This window comes from Fukomys damarensis, unplaced genomic scaffold (assembly GCF_012274545.1).
Source record: "Fukomys damarensis isolate Sample0158 unplaced genomic scaffold, DMR_v1.0_HiC HiC_scaffold_30, whole genome shotgun sequence".
NCBI lineage: Eukaryota > Metazoa > Chordata > Mammalia > Rodentia > Bathyergidae > Fukomys > Fukomys damarensis.
The window spans coordinates 35,658,252-35,674,836 of NW_022900942.1; the positions used below are offsets into that span (position 1 = coordinate 35,658,252).

Consider the following 16,585-nt stretch of genomic DNA (forward strand, 5'->3'; position numbering starts at 1 on the left):
AGAGAAGACTTGATGTATGTTTTAAACTTGCTGTTTTCTAACAGGACAAGTACCTTCACACAAATTGTTTGGCAGCTTTAGCAAATATGTCGGCACAGTTTCGTTCTCTCCATCAGTATGCTGCCCAGAGGATTATCAGGTAAATATGAGTTTTAAAGAAAATAACTAACTAATTTTTGCCTTCTGGCTGACTGACCTATTGAGAAAGATACCATGTCAGTCTTTTTAATGGTATATTCAAGAAATGCCAAATTTTCCTACTTAATTTTTTATTTCCTTCCCATTTGGTTGAAAATATCTTCTATTTTGTTTTCTAAACCAGTTTTCAATCAAAGCAGTCATTGGTATTTATTTATGGTGGCACTGAGGATTGAACCCAGAGCCTTCATACTGGTCTACATTCTCACCCCCCACCCCTCTTGAGATAGGAGCTCACTGAGTCAATAAATTGCTCTGGCCAGGCTTGAACTTGCAGTCTTCCTGTCTCAGCCTCCCAGAGTGCCAGGATTACAGGCATGTGCCACCATGCTCTGCTTATTTTAATTCCTTTATCGCATTTTTAGGTCTTGTGTGTTAGCTTCTAACAGAGAATCAGGTGCTTTTCTTAGTATTGCAAACAAACAACGTATTTGCTGAGTATTTTATGGAATATCATTGTGTTATCGTTATCAAAGAGTTATCGTTGTTTCAAAAAATTCTTTTCTTCCTTTTTAACGGCACTGGAGTTTGAACCCAGTACCTTATGCATGCTTAGAAAATGGTCTGCCACTAAAGTACAACTCCAGTCCTGGCAATTCTTTTCATAGTAATTTACTCTTGTATTAAGTTTCAGTTGTCACTATAGGAAATTACCACAAATTAGTGGTTTAAAACAACAAATTTGTTATCTTTCAGTTCTATAGATTAGAAGTCAAGCACAGGTCTTAACAGGCTACAATCAAAGGTCAACAGGACTGTATTCCTTTCTTAGTGCCCTAAAGGAGAATCTGTTTCTTCTTTCTTGCTATTAGAGGCTGCCTTGTTCCTTGGTTCTTGGCCCTTTCCTTATTTTCAAAGCAATTGTATGTTGGTAAGTCCCTGTTGTGTCCAATCACTCTTCCATGGAGGACCCTTGTGATTTCCTTGGCCCTACCTGAGTAATCCAGGTGATCTCCACATCTCAGGTTCCTTTTGCCTACTAAGCTAACATTCACAAATATGGGGGATTAAGATATGGACATTTTGGGGTACCATTAATTCTGTCTGCTGACAGAAACCCCTCTTTCCTTTTCTCAACAACATGATCTTTAAAGGTAGGAAAACCAATTAATCAATCACGTGTGATATTATTTTCAGGGATTTTAAGAAGCGGGTACTTTTTTGTCTTTTAGTAGGATGCATAATATTGTCTTCGCAGATTTCAAATAGAACATTTGTTGTATGAGTTAGTGAAAATGTATTTTATTCTTTAACTCTTGCTTTTAGGCCAATGCAGGGTATTTTGGGGTTTTGGGGATTTTCTTGCACATGTTTTCAGTACATACTGATCACATTCTTCATGAGTCCAAACAATCCAAAAATTTATTTGGAACCAGAAGAGACCCAGAATAGCAAAAGCAATTCTAGGCAACAGAGACTTGACAGAGGGTATCACAATCCCCAACTTGAAACTATACTACAAAGCCACTGTAATAAAAAAAAAAAAAAAAAAACATGGTTCTGGCAAAATAACAGATCCAAGTATCAGTGGAATAGATTAGAAGATACAGAAACAACTCTAGGCATACTCAGCTACCTCATCTTTGAAAAAGGAGCTGACCATCCTCACTGGAGGAAAGATAGCCTCTTTAAGAAATGGTGTTGGAAAAACTGGATTTTAGCCTGCCAAAGATTAAAACTAGACCCTTATCTTTCACCATGCACTAAACTAAAATCGAAGTGGATTAAAGAAACGTGCTGGAAGATAAGTTATGTGGAACCCTTGAAGACAATGGCCTAGGAAAAGACTATGAACAAAACCTCATTAGCACGAGAACTAGCACAAAGAATCAACAACTGGGATCTCATCTTATTAAAAAGCTTCTACACTGCAAGAGAAACCACCAACAGAGCTAAGAGACAACATACAATGTGGGGAAAATTTTTAATCAACTCTTCCTCAAAGGAATATAAAAAGAACAAGGCTGGGGATTTAGCTCAGTGGTGACACCACCTGCCTTGCAAATGCATGGTCCTGAATTCGATCTCAGATACAAAATATATACATACATATATATAAAGAACTTAGAAAAATCAAACCCCCCAAATATAAAAACCCAATTCCAGAATGGGCATCTAAACAGACATTTCTCAGACAAAGAAGTAAAAGCAGCAAATAAACATGAAAAATATTCAACATAACTGGTCATTCAAGAGATGCAGATGAAAACACTGAGATTCTACCTCATCCCAGAAAGAATGGCTGCTATCAAGAAATTAACCAGTAACAAGTGCTGGTGGGGTTGTGGGGAGAAAGGAACCCTTCTCCATTGTTAGTGGGAGTGCAAACTGGTAAAACCACTGTGGAAATCAATATGGAGATAACTCGAAAAACTAGGATTAGAAGTCCCATTGGACCTAGCTATTCCTCTGCTGGGTATCTTCTCAAAAGAATTGAAAGAATCATGCTGCAGTGATATATGTTCCCCCATGTTTATAGAGGCATAGTGTGTAATAGCTAAAAGTTGGAAATACCTAGTTGCCCATCAACTGGAGACTGGATAAAGAAGATGTGGTGTTCTGTGTGTGTGTGTGTGTGTGTGTGTGTGTGTGTGTGTGTGTGTGTGTGTTTTATAAAATGGAGTACTACTCAGCCATAAAGACCAAGAAACTAGAGATATTTATAGCTTTATGGATGCACATTTAGGCCATACTGTTAGGTGAAATAAATAAGACACACATGTGTAAATACTGAATAGTTTCTCTGGTGTGAGAAACTAAAAGTATAAATAAGGATCAAAATGTATAGTTGATAATGTGAAATACGAAGAAAAGGTCTAAAGGGGTAGGGAAAGTGGGAGGGGTAGGGGAAAGGAAAAAATATGAGACAAGGAAAAAATGGAAACAAAGTCTTTGTAAATAGGGAGAGGTGAAGGGGTTGAAGGGAGGGCAGAGGAATGGGGAAAAATAAGAACCAAGACCTGTCATGTAAAGGTACAAGATCCCAATGATGAATGTAACTGTATCGTATACCTAAAATGTATTGATAAACTTAATGGAAAAAAAAAAAGCTGATGGGGCTGGGGATTTGGCTCAGTGGCGTCGAGCCTGCCTCACAAGCACAAGGTCCTGAGTTTGATCCTCAGTACCCGAAAAAAAAAAAAAAAAAAAAAAAAAGACTGATGCACCCATTATAAATACATACTGAATCATAGGTACCAGATACGGAACAAACAAAGGAAGAAAGAATGCTTCCTTGGAAGACCTAAGAGGATAAACAGGAAAAGTTAGCTCTAGATAGTCCTTATCCTGAATATTAGGAGTTTTCTGAGTGTTTTAAACATTGTTTATTTCCTTAGTCTTACTCAGTCTCATTTACAATGTGGCAGTATCCTCTCATGGCTGCTGTGAAGAAGAAATGATTTAATATATGTAAGGTGCAGGGCTAGGGATTTAGCTCAGTGGCACTGTGCCTGCCTCATAAGCACAAGGTCCTGAGTTCGATCCCTGGTACAAAAAATTATATATACCTATATATACAAATATATAATATATATAAATAAGATGCAGTAGCATCTGTCAGATACCAGTTACCCAGTAGTTAACAGTGGGGGGAAAAATCTTCCTGGTTAGAGAAAGCACACCATTTCTTGTTGGTCATGGCTCAAGGAGGCATTGTTTTTTAACCTGGAAAACGTTAGCTTTTTTTTTTTTAATTTAATTTATTGGTACATTCTAGGTATACAGTACAGTTACATTCATTACTGGGATCTTGTACCTTTACATGCCAGGTCTTGGTTCTCTTTTTTTCCCCTTGTCCCCACCCTCCCTTCACCCTCTCCTCCCCTCCCCCGCTTCAAACACTTTAATTCCATTTTTACATTTTCTCATATTTTTTTCCTTTTCCCTTATTCCCCCTTCCCTATCCTTCTCACCGTCCCTACACCTTTAGCATTTTAATGAATGATGAAACCTGATAACTCTAATAGGATTAAACTATATGATTAAACTCTATTATGTGTGAGAAGGAGCCAGCATTACATGTGGACCAACTTTTTTTTTTAATACAACTTGTATCTGCCACATGTGGCATCGTGGGTCCTATTCAGTATATTATTTGTATTATCCAATAATATGTGTATATTATTTTCATTTAAAGTAAAACTAAGTCTTAGAAATAATTTGTCCAAGAAAAGTGACAGTGCTAGAATTTAAACCTACATCTGTGCTCTATCCTCAGTCCTGTACTCCCTTCCACTGCATGCTTCTTATAAATGAAGCATTAAATTAAAACTTACTTGTGCAGTAATTTGTGTGTAAGACAATTTAATATAACCCTCTACCTCTGGTCAGTTGTTGTCCAAGTTGTTTCTAAACATGTGACTCACCCACATTGATACTTTTTTTGTAAAGTAATACTGTCTCTTAGTTTCTGAGAAGATTTGAAAGTGAACTGTGAAGTCCCACACATCCTGTGATACTTTAGCAACCGTTCCCCCATTGAGGTTCCATGGAGCCATATAGAAAGATAAATGAGTTTCTTCATTTCTCCCCAAGATGGCACATAAAAGTACCCTTCCAAACACAAAGGAGAGAGAGGTTAACTGATGAGAAAATGATCACCTAGGAACCCTGCTTGGAAAAATCTGAAAAGTCTTCCAGGTTTGAGATATATAGGTCAATAAAAACTACTGTGGAAACCCAATATGATACTCCAGTTAATGATATGTCTTACCTTTATTAGTCAGATATGAAGATTGTATTGAAAATGAGAGTGTCGGTATATATTTAATAAAGTTTCATGAAATTTTTAGCCCTGGAAATTCAGAACTATAACAACTCTGTTATTACTTACTCCAATGTAGTAAAAATGCTACTTTAGTATATAAGCTGCTTGTTACGGTATGTAATACCATAATGGTACTCAAGTGCCTCACCTAATCAGAGACCGTTACATTACGAATTTCCCACTTAGAATCATTCCATCTTAAATAAGTCACTGAGATTCTAAATGTGCCTTCCAAGAAATTATAGTAACTGTGAGTGTTTTCTTCATGGAATCTTTTATAACACAGTTATAATTTCTGTTTCACATGAGTAGGTAAATCTGCCGTGTTTCAGACATTGTGAGGCAGACTCATGAACTCATGTATGATACTGCCTTCATGGAGCTTTGTGTCTAGAAGCCGCAGCAGACTGATGGTCCTAGTGCACTGTGTATGAGGCCCTGATGAAAGTGATGCGGCAGAGGGCAGATTGCTCCCCTGAGGGTTGCTGGAGCCTCACAAGTGAGGTGATGCTGCTATTGTAGCTTGAGAAATGAGGAGCTAGCACTTTTCCCCATGCTTGCTTCCATCCCTTCTCTAAACTTTCTTTAAAAACCCAGGAATAATTTGACTTATGTAAATAAAGCTCCCTTTCAGCTTCCTGATTTGTTTCATCTAACTTGAAGGTGATGAAAAGAATGAAAATATGAACTAAAATAAAAAGTAATGCAGAGATTATCTGCCAAACTGACCTTCAACCAATTTTAATTTTTCTTACTCAGAAACCTTTATTTTCAGTTTCTATCATTATTGTCAGATAATTGAAATTCTCAAATTGCCTTAAAATTTAGCTTGACTAATTTTCACTGAATCACAGTTCTTCCCTAGAGAAAGAGAGAAAGGGTGGTATGACAGTCTGTAAAAGGGAGCTCAGGCAGGCTCATTTCTCCAGCAAAGTCTCTTGGTAGTGAGTGTGTGATATGGGTTGTGATAATGGGGAAACAGCATGGAAGGTGACTGATCAGCTCTTTGTGAACTTGCACATTATTAAATTCACTAGAATCTGTGCATAATCATATTGAAGTTTTTCAAATAAGTATAACTGAAAACATGTTTAAAGAGAATTACTTTTTTGTGTGTATGGTACTGGGGATTGAATTCAAGTCCTTCACACTGAGCTACATCCTTAGTCCTTTATTTTTATTATTTATGACTAAGTTGTCCATTCTGGGGCCCAGCTTGCAGTTCTGCCTTAGACTCCTAGAATGTGCCGCCACACTTGGCTAACATGACAAATCTTTAAGTTCCAGCTTTTTAACTTCCAGCTTAGCTTCAAAAAAATGTAAATTTGTGACTAACTTGATTTCCCTTACAGTTCCGCCTTTCCTTCTTACTGTGTGGATCATTTTGAAGCAATTCATTCTATCATTTCATTTATCAAAATCACATTTATATGAAAGCTATAGAGCCATGGATTTAGCTCAGGGGTGCCACTGCCTGCCTTACAAGTGCAAGGTCCTGAGTTCAATCTCCAGTACCAAATAAAATAAAATAAAATAAAATGGTATAAGTTTTTATGAACACTTATTTAGGATTTGATCCCTCCGGAAATAGTAAAGAAGAAAATCACCATTATCACCATCATCCTAATAAGTGTTAACCAAAAGGTCCGTGGTGATTTAAAATCCAATTCATCTCAGAGCTTACTCTGTTCCGCTCACAATGCTAGTCACAGACATTGTTGTATTTGATTTTGACTGTATTTCTTTATGAGGTACAAAATTTCTATTTTATAGATGAGGAAACTGAGGCCCAGGAGGGGCTGTGAAATGTATTCCTTGTCAAGTAGCTCATAGTGTGGTAGAGCTGAAACTGGAACTCAGGCTGGTCCCTAGTCTAAAAAGGTTGTTTCTGGTAGACATGACATTGATAAACACTACTACGAAGGGTCAATATCTTCTACCGTTTATGCACGGATTCTGAGTTTTTAATGAGTAGAATTTGTATAGTCTTGGATCACTCCAATCCAGTAGAATCTACAGGTCGCAGAGGGACCATGGAATTTAAACTCTTTTTAATAACATTACTTGCCATATAACACTGTACTAACACTTGCACTAAGCAAAAGCACAATTGAGATAAAACTATTGAGACCTTAATATAAATCAAATGACATTCCCAATACTAGTACTCACTATATTCTCTATAATCACACACTTGCCATGAAAAAGAATCCGTCTTCAATTAAAAATATCCTTGATGAAATGGTAAAAATTATTAGTTATAATAAATATTGACCCTTAAGTGCGTGTGTTTTTAAGCTTTTCTTTTGCAAAACTAGAAATTCACATAAAACAATTCTGTACTGAACTGTAGTGATTATCTTCAGGAAAAAATATGTGATCAAGTCGTGAGCTAAATTAGCCACTTGTTTGAAGAAATACCATTTTTACATGAAAAGTACTACTGGCAATCTATAGTTATGTAGACTTGGCAGGCATTTTCTTGAAAATTAATAAAATGAACCTGTCATTTCAAAGAAAACACCTGCCAATGTTGGATGACATTAATAAAATTAGAGCTTTCAGGCAAAAATTAGAATTTTGAAAAACTTGTACCTGGCACCATGATTTTGCTTCCCAATAATTTTAAGACTTGTGATGAGATAAATTATGTTAATAAATGAGGATTTTTGAAAACACTATACAATGAAATGTGTCAACGTTTGGAACATCTGCTGAATGAATTTGGTGAGCCACTTTTTTTAGGTGACTGAAGAATTTTTCATAAACTATCTTTTTTTTTTTTTTTTTTTTTTTTTTTTTTTTTTTTTTTTTTTTTTTTTTTTTTTTTTTTTTTTTTTTTTTTTTTTTTTTTTTTTTTTTTTTTTTTTTTTTTTTTTTTTTTTTTTTTTTTTTTTTTTTTTGGTGCCAGGGATTGAACTCGGGTCCTTGCGCTTGCAAGGCAGGCCACCGAACCGCTGAGCTAAATCCCCGGCTTTTCATAAACTAACTTAACATAATGTGTTCGTTATTATATTTAAGTGAACAAATATTTTATATTTTCTTTAGTTTTAAAGTGTGTCAGCATAATGTATGTATAAAATTACTGGTGTCCTTAATAATTTTCTAAGAGTCTAAAGGGGCTCTGTGATATAGTTTAGGAACTGCTTCTCTAACGGCCTTTCAGGGGGTGAGATAGGCAGAATGAATATGAGCATGTCTGTATTACAAAGTTCACTGGGTATATTTCTAAATATCTACTATTTCTGAATTAATTATGTCCTTCCTTCCATCAATATAATCAGTACTTAGCTATGTTTTATTATTCATGATCCCATTTAATAAATATTTATTGAGAATATAGTTCAGGGCTTGGAAAAGAAGGGGGTATATAAAATATGTAAATAATGTTTATTCTCTGTAGGAGCTCAAGGCCACTATTCTAAAAAGTCTTAAAATGGCAGTGTAACTAAATTGTTTTAAAGTGTATTGCTAATCTTGCTGGGGTGTGGCTATAAAATAAATTTGTTCTGATTGTCTATTACTGTATAACAAAGCTTCAAAACTTTATGGCTTAAAGTAATAGTTCGTAATAATATTCCAGAGTGCTGTAAATTAATTACTTTGCTAAAGATACTCATTTGAAGTCCTCTTGCATGTTTGTAGCCAGAGAGTAGCTAGGTTGGATACCTAGTGTAAATAGCTAGTTGGATACTATCTCTGGGCTGTCAGCTAGGAGGTTTGTTGAGGCATTGACTAGAATAGCACAGGTCTCTGTGTGACCTTACCATGATGCTTTATCTCCTCCAGCAGTGCAGCCAGGTTTTAATGGAATAGCCCAAGAGTAACAGAAACTGTGCAATATCTTAAAACCTAGCTCATTTCTCTGAGAACATTACTGCTGTCATATTTTATTGATCAAAAACAGATCATAGAACCAGCCCAGATTTAGAATGAGAGAAAGACCACAGAAGTTCACAAATACTGGGAGGTGTTTTCCCTTTGTGGCTGTCTTTGGCTGCTGATAAAACTGTTATAAGACGGTTGAACTGAGTGTCATAAATTATTAATCAGCGTAACTGGGAAAATGAATGATTATTTTCATTCTTAAATTCTGGGCTTATGATAAACATCTAGATTTCTGTTCAAAATAGAACATTAAACTGAATCCATTCAAATAGTATTTTTTTACATTTTTCTTTCCTTTATGCAATTTGGATTTGAAATTTTCTCTCCCCTAACTTTTTCCTGTGTTCAGTTTCTTTTGTAGAAAAGGCCATGCCCACTTTGCAGTAGCAGTGTCTTTATTTATAGCCAAGGCAGTAAAGGAGCAGAGTCACACACAGAGTTCCTGGGCTGTGAATGCTCATGTGGCTGTCTTGCTGCCCATTGAGTGGTTCTTACTGACCAGGTCTTATCTTGATCTAAGAAAATATAAGGCTGTTATCTCATAGTGTGTGACTAGCTGGATGCTTTCACTTTCTGACAATGGCTGCTCCAGAAGTTCTGGGCAAGAGAGACTGGCAGCATTATGTTTGAAGAGCAGAGCTCAAAGATTGCTTGGAAATGGCATTTATACAACATTCTCACTGTCTCATATTTGGTGTATATTCACAGTGAGTTGGAGATCTTGCTTCAGGAAATTTGATAGGGGGTGCTTTAGCAAAATCTCCCCTTGGTGGCGCTGTTGCACTATAACTTTAGGGAGAATAGCTTTTTGTTGCTTATTTTTTAGCAAATATTTTATTGGGCATTAAGATGCACCAAGCCCTGTGCTAGGCTAAGGAGGAACTTAATAAGGCACAATTATTTTCCTTATAGTCTAATCCTCGCTAAAGAGGATGTAGTCACAAAGCTCATAATTTTAAGTTACTAAAAGGGTACCAAATAACTCTTAAATATATATTAAAAGACACAATTTTATACTAAAGAAAAATGCAATTTAAGAACTTCACTGACATGTCATTTTTACCTATTAGATTAGAAGAATTTCTTTGCCAGATATGTTGAAATAGATCCTCTCAAATTTTGCAGGTATGTAAATTGCTACAAGTTCTATAAAGAACACGGTGACATTAATGTCCAAATACATTAATTTTTAGCTGAATAATCATATGTGCATTTGTACAGTATGACAAGGTACATTTATTTGGGGAGTTTTTAAAAATAGTAGCAAAAGGTGTGAAGCAAATATCCATCAAGAAAAACATAAAAGTAGTAAACTGATAAAATAGACAATGTGCAGCTGTTAAAATTTTAAAGCTATTGATGGAAGACACTCACTCTGACATTGAGGGAAGAGGATTAAAAGCAGAGTTGGAAAAAGATGGAGTTAGAGTTTTTATGGGTGGAAAAGGAATCAAGGAATACAGAGAAGGGAGAGGTAGAGGACAAAAAAATTAATTATTGTATGTTGTGAGCTGGTGCCACCTCCCCACGATGGATATGATCATTGTATACTGCAACATATAAAAATTTTTGTTTATCCTAGTATTTTCTACAAAATTTTAAATTCTTATGCATCAGAAATCAAATGTCTGGTGTTAAAATGAAGGTTGAATTAATATAAAAAATCTTTGCTTGTAGAAGTCTGATTCCTGATGGAAAGAAAAAAATGACAAAGTTTCTATAATTTTAATATTTTTCTTAAAATTGTGCCATAGAAGCCAAACTAAATTTAATGTATCGTGTACCTCTTATCACAACTTAAAAAGTGGGAATAAGGGCTGGGAATTTCTCTCATTGGTGCTGCCACCTGCTCGCAAGCACAAGGTCCCGAGTTTGATCTACGGTACAAAAAAAAAAGTGGGAATAGACATTATTAAAGTCCATATGTTATCATTACATCTATTTTTTAAATTGTTCACAGCTTTAAGTAGTATTTTGTATTAGCTTCTGTTTTTCTTTAGCTGTTGATAATGGTACTGTTATGTGTTGAAAGGATTTCAGCAAGTGTATCAGTCAGATTTAGATTCAACTGTGAATAACAGAAGAGTAGAAAATACAAGTGGCTTAAAGGAGAAAACAATGTTAATTTTCTAAGTACAAGTCCAAAGCAGTCCTTCTGGGACTGATGAGGAGGCTGTTTCAAGGCGTCTGTATTGGTTTCCATTTGCAGCTGTAACAAATTACCAAAACTTAATGGATTAAAGCAACAGAGATTTATTGTAGCCAGAAATCTGGCTTGACTCTGCTTCAGATTTCATGAGGTTGAAATCAAGTTGTTGGCTTGTTAGATTCTTATAGGGAGGCGCTAGGAAAAACCTGCTTCAGGCATATCTGAATATTGACAGAGTCCAGTTCCATGTGACTGACTGTAGAATGGACAGTGTGCCTTACTGGGCCTCGGCTAGGGGCTGTTTTTAGCTACGAGAGCCTTCTCCCTCGCCCTTGCACATTGGCCTCTATATCTAATGCTCAGTGGCATATCAAATGGCTCTCTTATGCTTAAAATCTCTCTGACTTCTGCTGCATATCTCTGGTTCTACACAGATAAAGTTCTCTGCTTTTAAGGGTTTATATATCACTTTTTCATTATTCATTCATACATCTTTGGACTGCTAGGTTGACTCTATATCTTGGCTATTATGAATAGTGCTGTATTAAACATGGAAGTGCAGATGCCTCTTCAACATTCTGATTTTAGTTCCTTTGGATATACTGTATACACAGTAGTGGGAATTGGAGGGTCATATGTCCTGTTTCTAGTTTTTTTATGAGCTGTTATACTGTTTTCCACAATTGTTTTTACTAATTTCCATTTCCACCAGCAATACGAGAGTTTCCTATTCTCCACATCCTTGCCAGCGTTTATTTTTTTGTCTTTTTGATAATAGCCATTTTAATTTGGGTGAGATGATAACTCATTGTGGTTTTGATTTGCAATGATGGTTGGTGATCTTCATTGTGTTTTTTCATATACTTGTTGTTCATTTGTGTAACCTCACTTGAGAAACGTCTATTCAGGAGATTTACCGATTTTCTTTTAACTTGTGGGGTTTTTTGTGGTTGTTGTTGTTTTTTGTTTGTTTGTTTGTTTTTTGCTTGTTTGCTTTTTTTGGTACCAGGGATTGAATTCGGGTTGAGTTTGCAAGGCAGGCAGCGGAACCACTGAGCTAAATCCCTGGCCCAATTTACCTATTTTTAATTAGATTGTTGTTGTTGTAACCTTGTTACTGAAGGGGTCACTTGGCTCTAAATATGAGGATTTATTTCTTAATTCTTTCTTGTATTCCTCAGGGGTGTTTGTTTTTGTCAGTACTCATCTATATTGGTTACTATCACTTTGTAGTATATTTTGAACTCACTTCTGGCTTTATGCCTTTTGTTCAAGATTACTTTGAGTACTTAGGGTCTTTTGTGGTTCCAAACAAATTTTAAGAATATTTTTTCTATTTCTGTGAAGACTGTAATTGATATGTTGATAGGAATTGCATTGAATCTCTATAGCACTTTAGATAATATGGACATTTTAACAGTTTTTCTGCAGTATAGACAGTTTAGTAATTTTTCCATCCGTGAATGTGGAATGTCTTTCCTTGACTTCCTTGAGCCAATTTATTTCTAGGTGTATTTTGTAGCTACTGTGAATGAAATCAGTTTCTTCATTTCTTTTCTCAGCAGTTTCATTATTAGTGTATTAAAAAGCTACTGATGTCATATATGATTTTATACTGCAATGTTACTGAATTTATTTGAGTTCTCTTTTGGTTTTCTCTTTTTGCTGGTTAGTCTAGCCAAGTGTTTGTCTATTTTATTTCAAAAAACTTTATTAATCTTACATATATATTTTGGTTCTATTATATATATTTCTTCTCTGATCTTAGTTCTTTCCTTCATTCTACTAATTTGGGTTGTGGTTTGTTCTTGCTTTTCTAGTACCTTGAATTTTATTGTTAGGTAGTTTATTTGGAATCTTCCTATTTTTTGGTATATGCACTTAGAATTACAAACTTACCTCTTAGTAATCTTTTTGCTATATCTCACAGGTTTTGGAAGGTTGTATTTTCATTTTTGTTTCAAAGAGTTTTTAAATTTTCTTGTAAAGTTTTTCAGGGATCCATTGGTCTTTTAGAGAATGTTTAATTCGTAAAGTTCCTCTTGTTGGTAGCTGGTTCTATTCAATTATGATCAGAGATGATACATACTGTGATTTTGTTTTCTAACTGTGGATTGAACCCAGTCTCCCCACTGAGCTACACCACTAGCCCCTTTAATTTAGTTTTGCTTTGTTTTGTTTGAGACAGAGTCTCACTAGGTTTCTCAGGCTGAGTTTGAACTTGTAATCTTCCTGTTTCAGCCTTGCAGAATACTGGGATTATACCTGGTTCTGATTGTAATTTTTAAAAATTTGTTGAGACTTGTTTTGTGCCCCAACGTATCTCTCCTGGAAAATGTCCTATAAAATGACGGGAGAATGTGTATTCTGCAGCTAGTAGATGAAATGTTCTACAAATATCTGTTAGGTCCATTTGTCTATAATAATTCCAAAGTTTTCCTTGTTGATTTTTTTATGTGGTTAACCTATCCATATGAAACTTTTTGTGTTAAAGCCTGTCTCTCCTTTGTTTGTTTTGTATACCTGAGCGCTCCAGTGTTGGTTCTCTGTATTTGTTGGTTATCGTCTCTTTTGTATGTCAGTTGTACTGCTGATTTTATGCTTTTGCATGTTTCATGGTAAGAGTTTTCACTCTTTCTCTTGTAGAGTAGGACTCCTTTAAAACATTTCATGTAGGGTCAGTCTAATAGTGATGAATTCTTTGTTTTTGTTTTCCTTGGAAAGTCTTTAATTCTTTTTCATTTCTGAAGGATAGCATTGCTAGGTAAGGTATTTTTGGTTGGCAGTTTTTGTTTTTTTTCTTTCAGGACTTTGAATATATCATCCTGTTCTTCCTGGGCCTATAATGTTTCTGTGGAGAAGTTTGCTGTCAGTCTAATGGAGATTCTAAGTGACTTGATGTTTTTCTCTTACTGTTTTTAGAGTCCTGTCTTTGTCTTATACTTTTGACAGTTTGACTATAACATGAGTTGAGAGGATTTTTTTTTTTTTTTTTTTTTTAGCTGAAGCTATTAAGCGTCCCTTAAAGCCTTTGGGTTTGAAGTTTGTATCTTTCTTAAGATTTTGGAAAATTATCAGCATTTGTTTCATTGAATAGGTTTTCTATGTATTTTCCCCTTTTTTCTCCTTCTGGGATACCTAATGATGTTCCATAATTCTTAAATTCTTTCCTTGTTCTTTTTAATTTTACAAAGATATGACTGGGATATTGCAAAAGACTTATCTTCTAGCTTAGAAATTATTTTTTTTCCTTCATCACTTTTGCTGTTTAGGTTCTTTATTTTTTTATTCCACTGATAGAGTTCTTTTAAGTCCAAGATTTCTTATTGTGTTTTTATTGTGAACTCTGGGTCTTTGCTAGATTTCTCATTCATATCTGAGCTACCTGTCTGTATTTTCTTGGCCTCATTGTTTTATTAAAATCATTCTTTTGAGTTCTTTCTCAGATAATTTGTTAATTTTTTTTTTTTCTCTTCTGGGGGAAGGGATGCTGAGGATTGAACCCAGGGCCTCAGGCATGCTAGGCAAGACCTCTGCCCCTGAGCTATATCCCCTGCCCTCATTTTTTAACAGTGTCTCAGGCTGAGGATTTAGCTCAGTGGTTCTACCACCTGCCTTGCAAGCGCAAGGTCCTGAGTTCAATCCCTACTACAAAAAACAAAAAAACAAACAAAAAATACACAGTTTCTCACTAAATTGCTCAGGTGGCCTTGAACTTGCAGTCTTCCTGCTTCAGCCTCCTAAGTAGCTGGGTTTACAGGTGTGTAGTAGCATGCCTGGCAGTGTTTCCTTTTTGGGGGGTCTTTTGTTCAGAGATATTATATGCTTTTGGAGACATCATGTTATCTTATTTTTTGACACTTTCTGTGTCCCTACTTTAATATTATACATCTGATGGATTAGTTGCCTCTACCAATATTATAGGATGGCTTTTGTATGTAAGAAATTTTCAGTTGGTCCTGTATCTAGGATGTTGGCTAGATATTCTGCTTTGGCTCTGATTCCAGGTAGGTGCATCTATGTAGGTTCTTTAGCTGTAATCCATGTTAGCAGTATCCATAGGTATCCCAGTGGCCTGGGCTGCAGGGTTGTGGGACTGCTGCCATTTGGAATGTAGCTGTCTTAGGCAGGGTAGGTTCACTGGAAGATCTGGACACTGTGTGCCCAGCACACATATAAGGTGCCTACTACTTTCCTTGTATTGTGTGAGGATGAGATCACCCTGGTGAACCCAGGTATATGATGTAGCACAGTATGTCTGTAAAGAGTGCCTGTAGTGTCTGAGTGCCACACAGGTACAGAGACTGTACCACTGAGCTTAGGCAGAGTACCTGTCAATGTCTGAGAACTTCTGATGCAGAGGCAGGGTGCACAGGGCCACTGGACCTCCAGCCCTGCCAACTAACTGCCTTTTTTTTTTCAGTATCAGAGATCCAACTCAGGACCTTGTGTTTGCAAGGCAGGTGTGATGCCACTGAGCTACATCCCCAACCCTAACTAACTGCCTTTTGATTTGTAGCATATTCACAGCTCCCAGACACTGGCATGGCCCTGTTTAGATGGGACACATTCTGCTTATTTCAGTGTTCTCAGAGACTCAGACTCCTTTCAGTGCATCTGTACCAAGCCTGGGATCTGATCTTCCTTTTTTGGTTCCAGTTAGCATCTCAGTTCAAACTCCAGGACAGAGTGAGAGACAATAAAAAGTGAGGTGTGAGACAATGCGTGAATTTTAAGGAAGGTTCCTAGGAGCTGCTAGGAAACACTTAGATCTAGTCAGCAAAACTGTAGACAAGTGACCAAACTCAGAAAACACTGGAAGCTGAGAAATGAAGATTTTATTCATTGCAGCCATGTGCCCAGCTTTTTAAACAATCAGTTGGTATACAATAAAGGAAGAAATGGCTCATTGGAGAACAGTCAACAGCTTCTGCCCCACTGAGTGCATTTATCCCATCATTGGAAACCAAGACACTAGAAGGAATTGCAATAGGTACAGCTACTATATTGTATAGCAGGGTCTTAATGCCTTCTGAGCAAAGGAAAGGTCCTTAGAGTCAGATTGAAGAGAAATCCTTAAATAAGTGATATAACTTGAACACAACATTTCTATCCCTAAATGAGCTTCCAGTGTTGATTTTTTTCTATTCTTGTGTAAATGGCACAGTGCTTTCATAGAGGAAATCTTAGTAATTATTTTTTAATGAATCAAAATGTTACTCCTTATATGACATTTTGAGTGAGATAAGCTACTTCACAAAGCTGTAGAGGATGCTTTTTTTTTCAGCTTTAATTGAGTTTATTGGTACATTTTAGGGATACAGTACAGTTACATTCATTGTTGGGATCTTGTACCTCTACATGACAAGTCTTGATTCTCATTTTTTCCCCTTACCCCTGCCCTCCCTTCACCCCCTCCTCCCCTCCCCATCTACAAACACTTTATTTTCATCTTTTCATTATCTCACATTTTTTTCTTTTCCCTTATTACCCTTCCCCTACCCATCCCACCTTCCCTACACCTTTAGCTCCTTTCTTCTCATTTCTAAATGACAGTAATCTTATTAGGATATTATGTTTTA

At 36.1% G+C, this 16,585-nt stretch overlaps 1 protein-coding gene across 5 annotated transcripts in view; it reads left to right on the plus strand.

Moving 5' to 3' along the window:
- Dym (dymeclin) overlaps positions 1–16,585 on the plus strand; it is a 369,043-nt gene that overhangs the window by 169,564 nt on the left and 182,894 nt on the right. For all 5 annotated transcript variants that reach the window (XR_004514766.1, XM_033757360.1, XM_010621679.2 and 2 more), the window contains one exon: positions 45–139. Coding sequence is in view for 4 of the 5 variants with exons in the window: in XM_033757360.1 (XP_033613251.1) it covers positions 45–139 (95 nt within the window). In the remaining variant the exon portion in view is untranslated. The remainder of the gene's footprint in view (positions 1–44; positions 140–16,585) is intronic.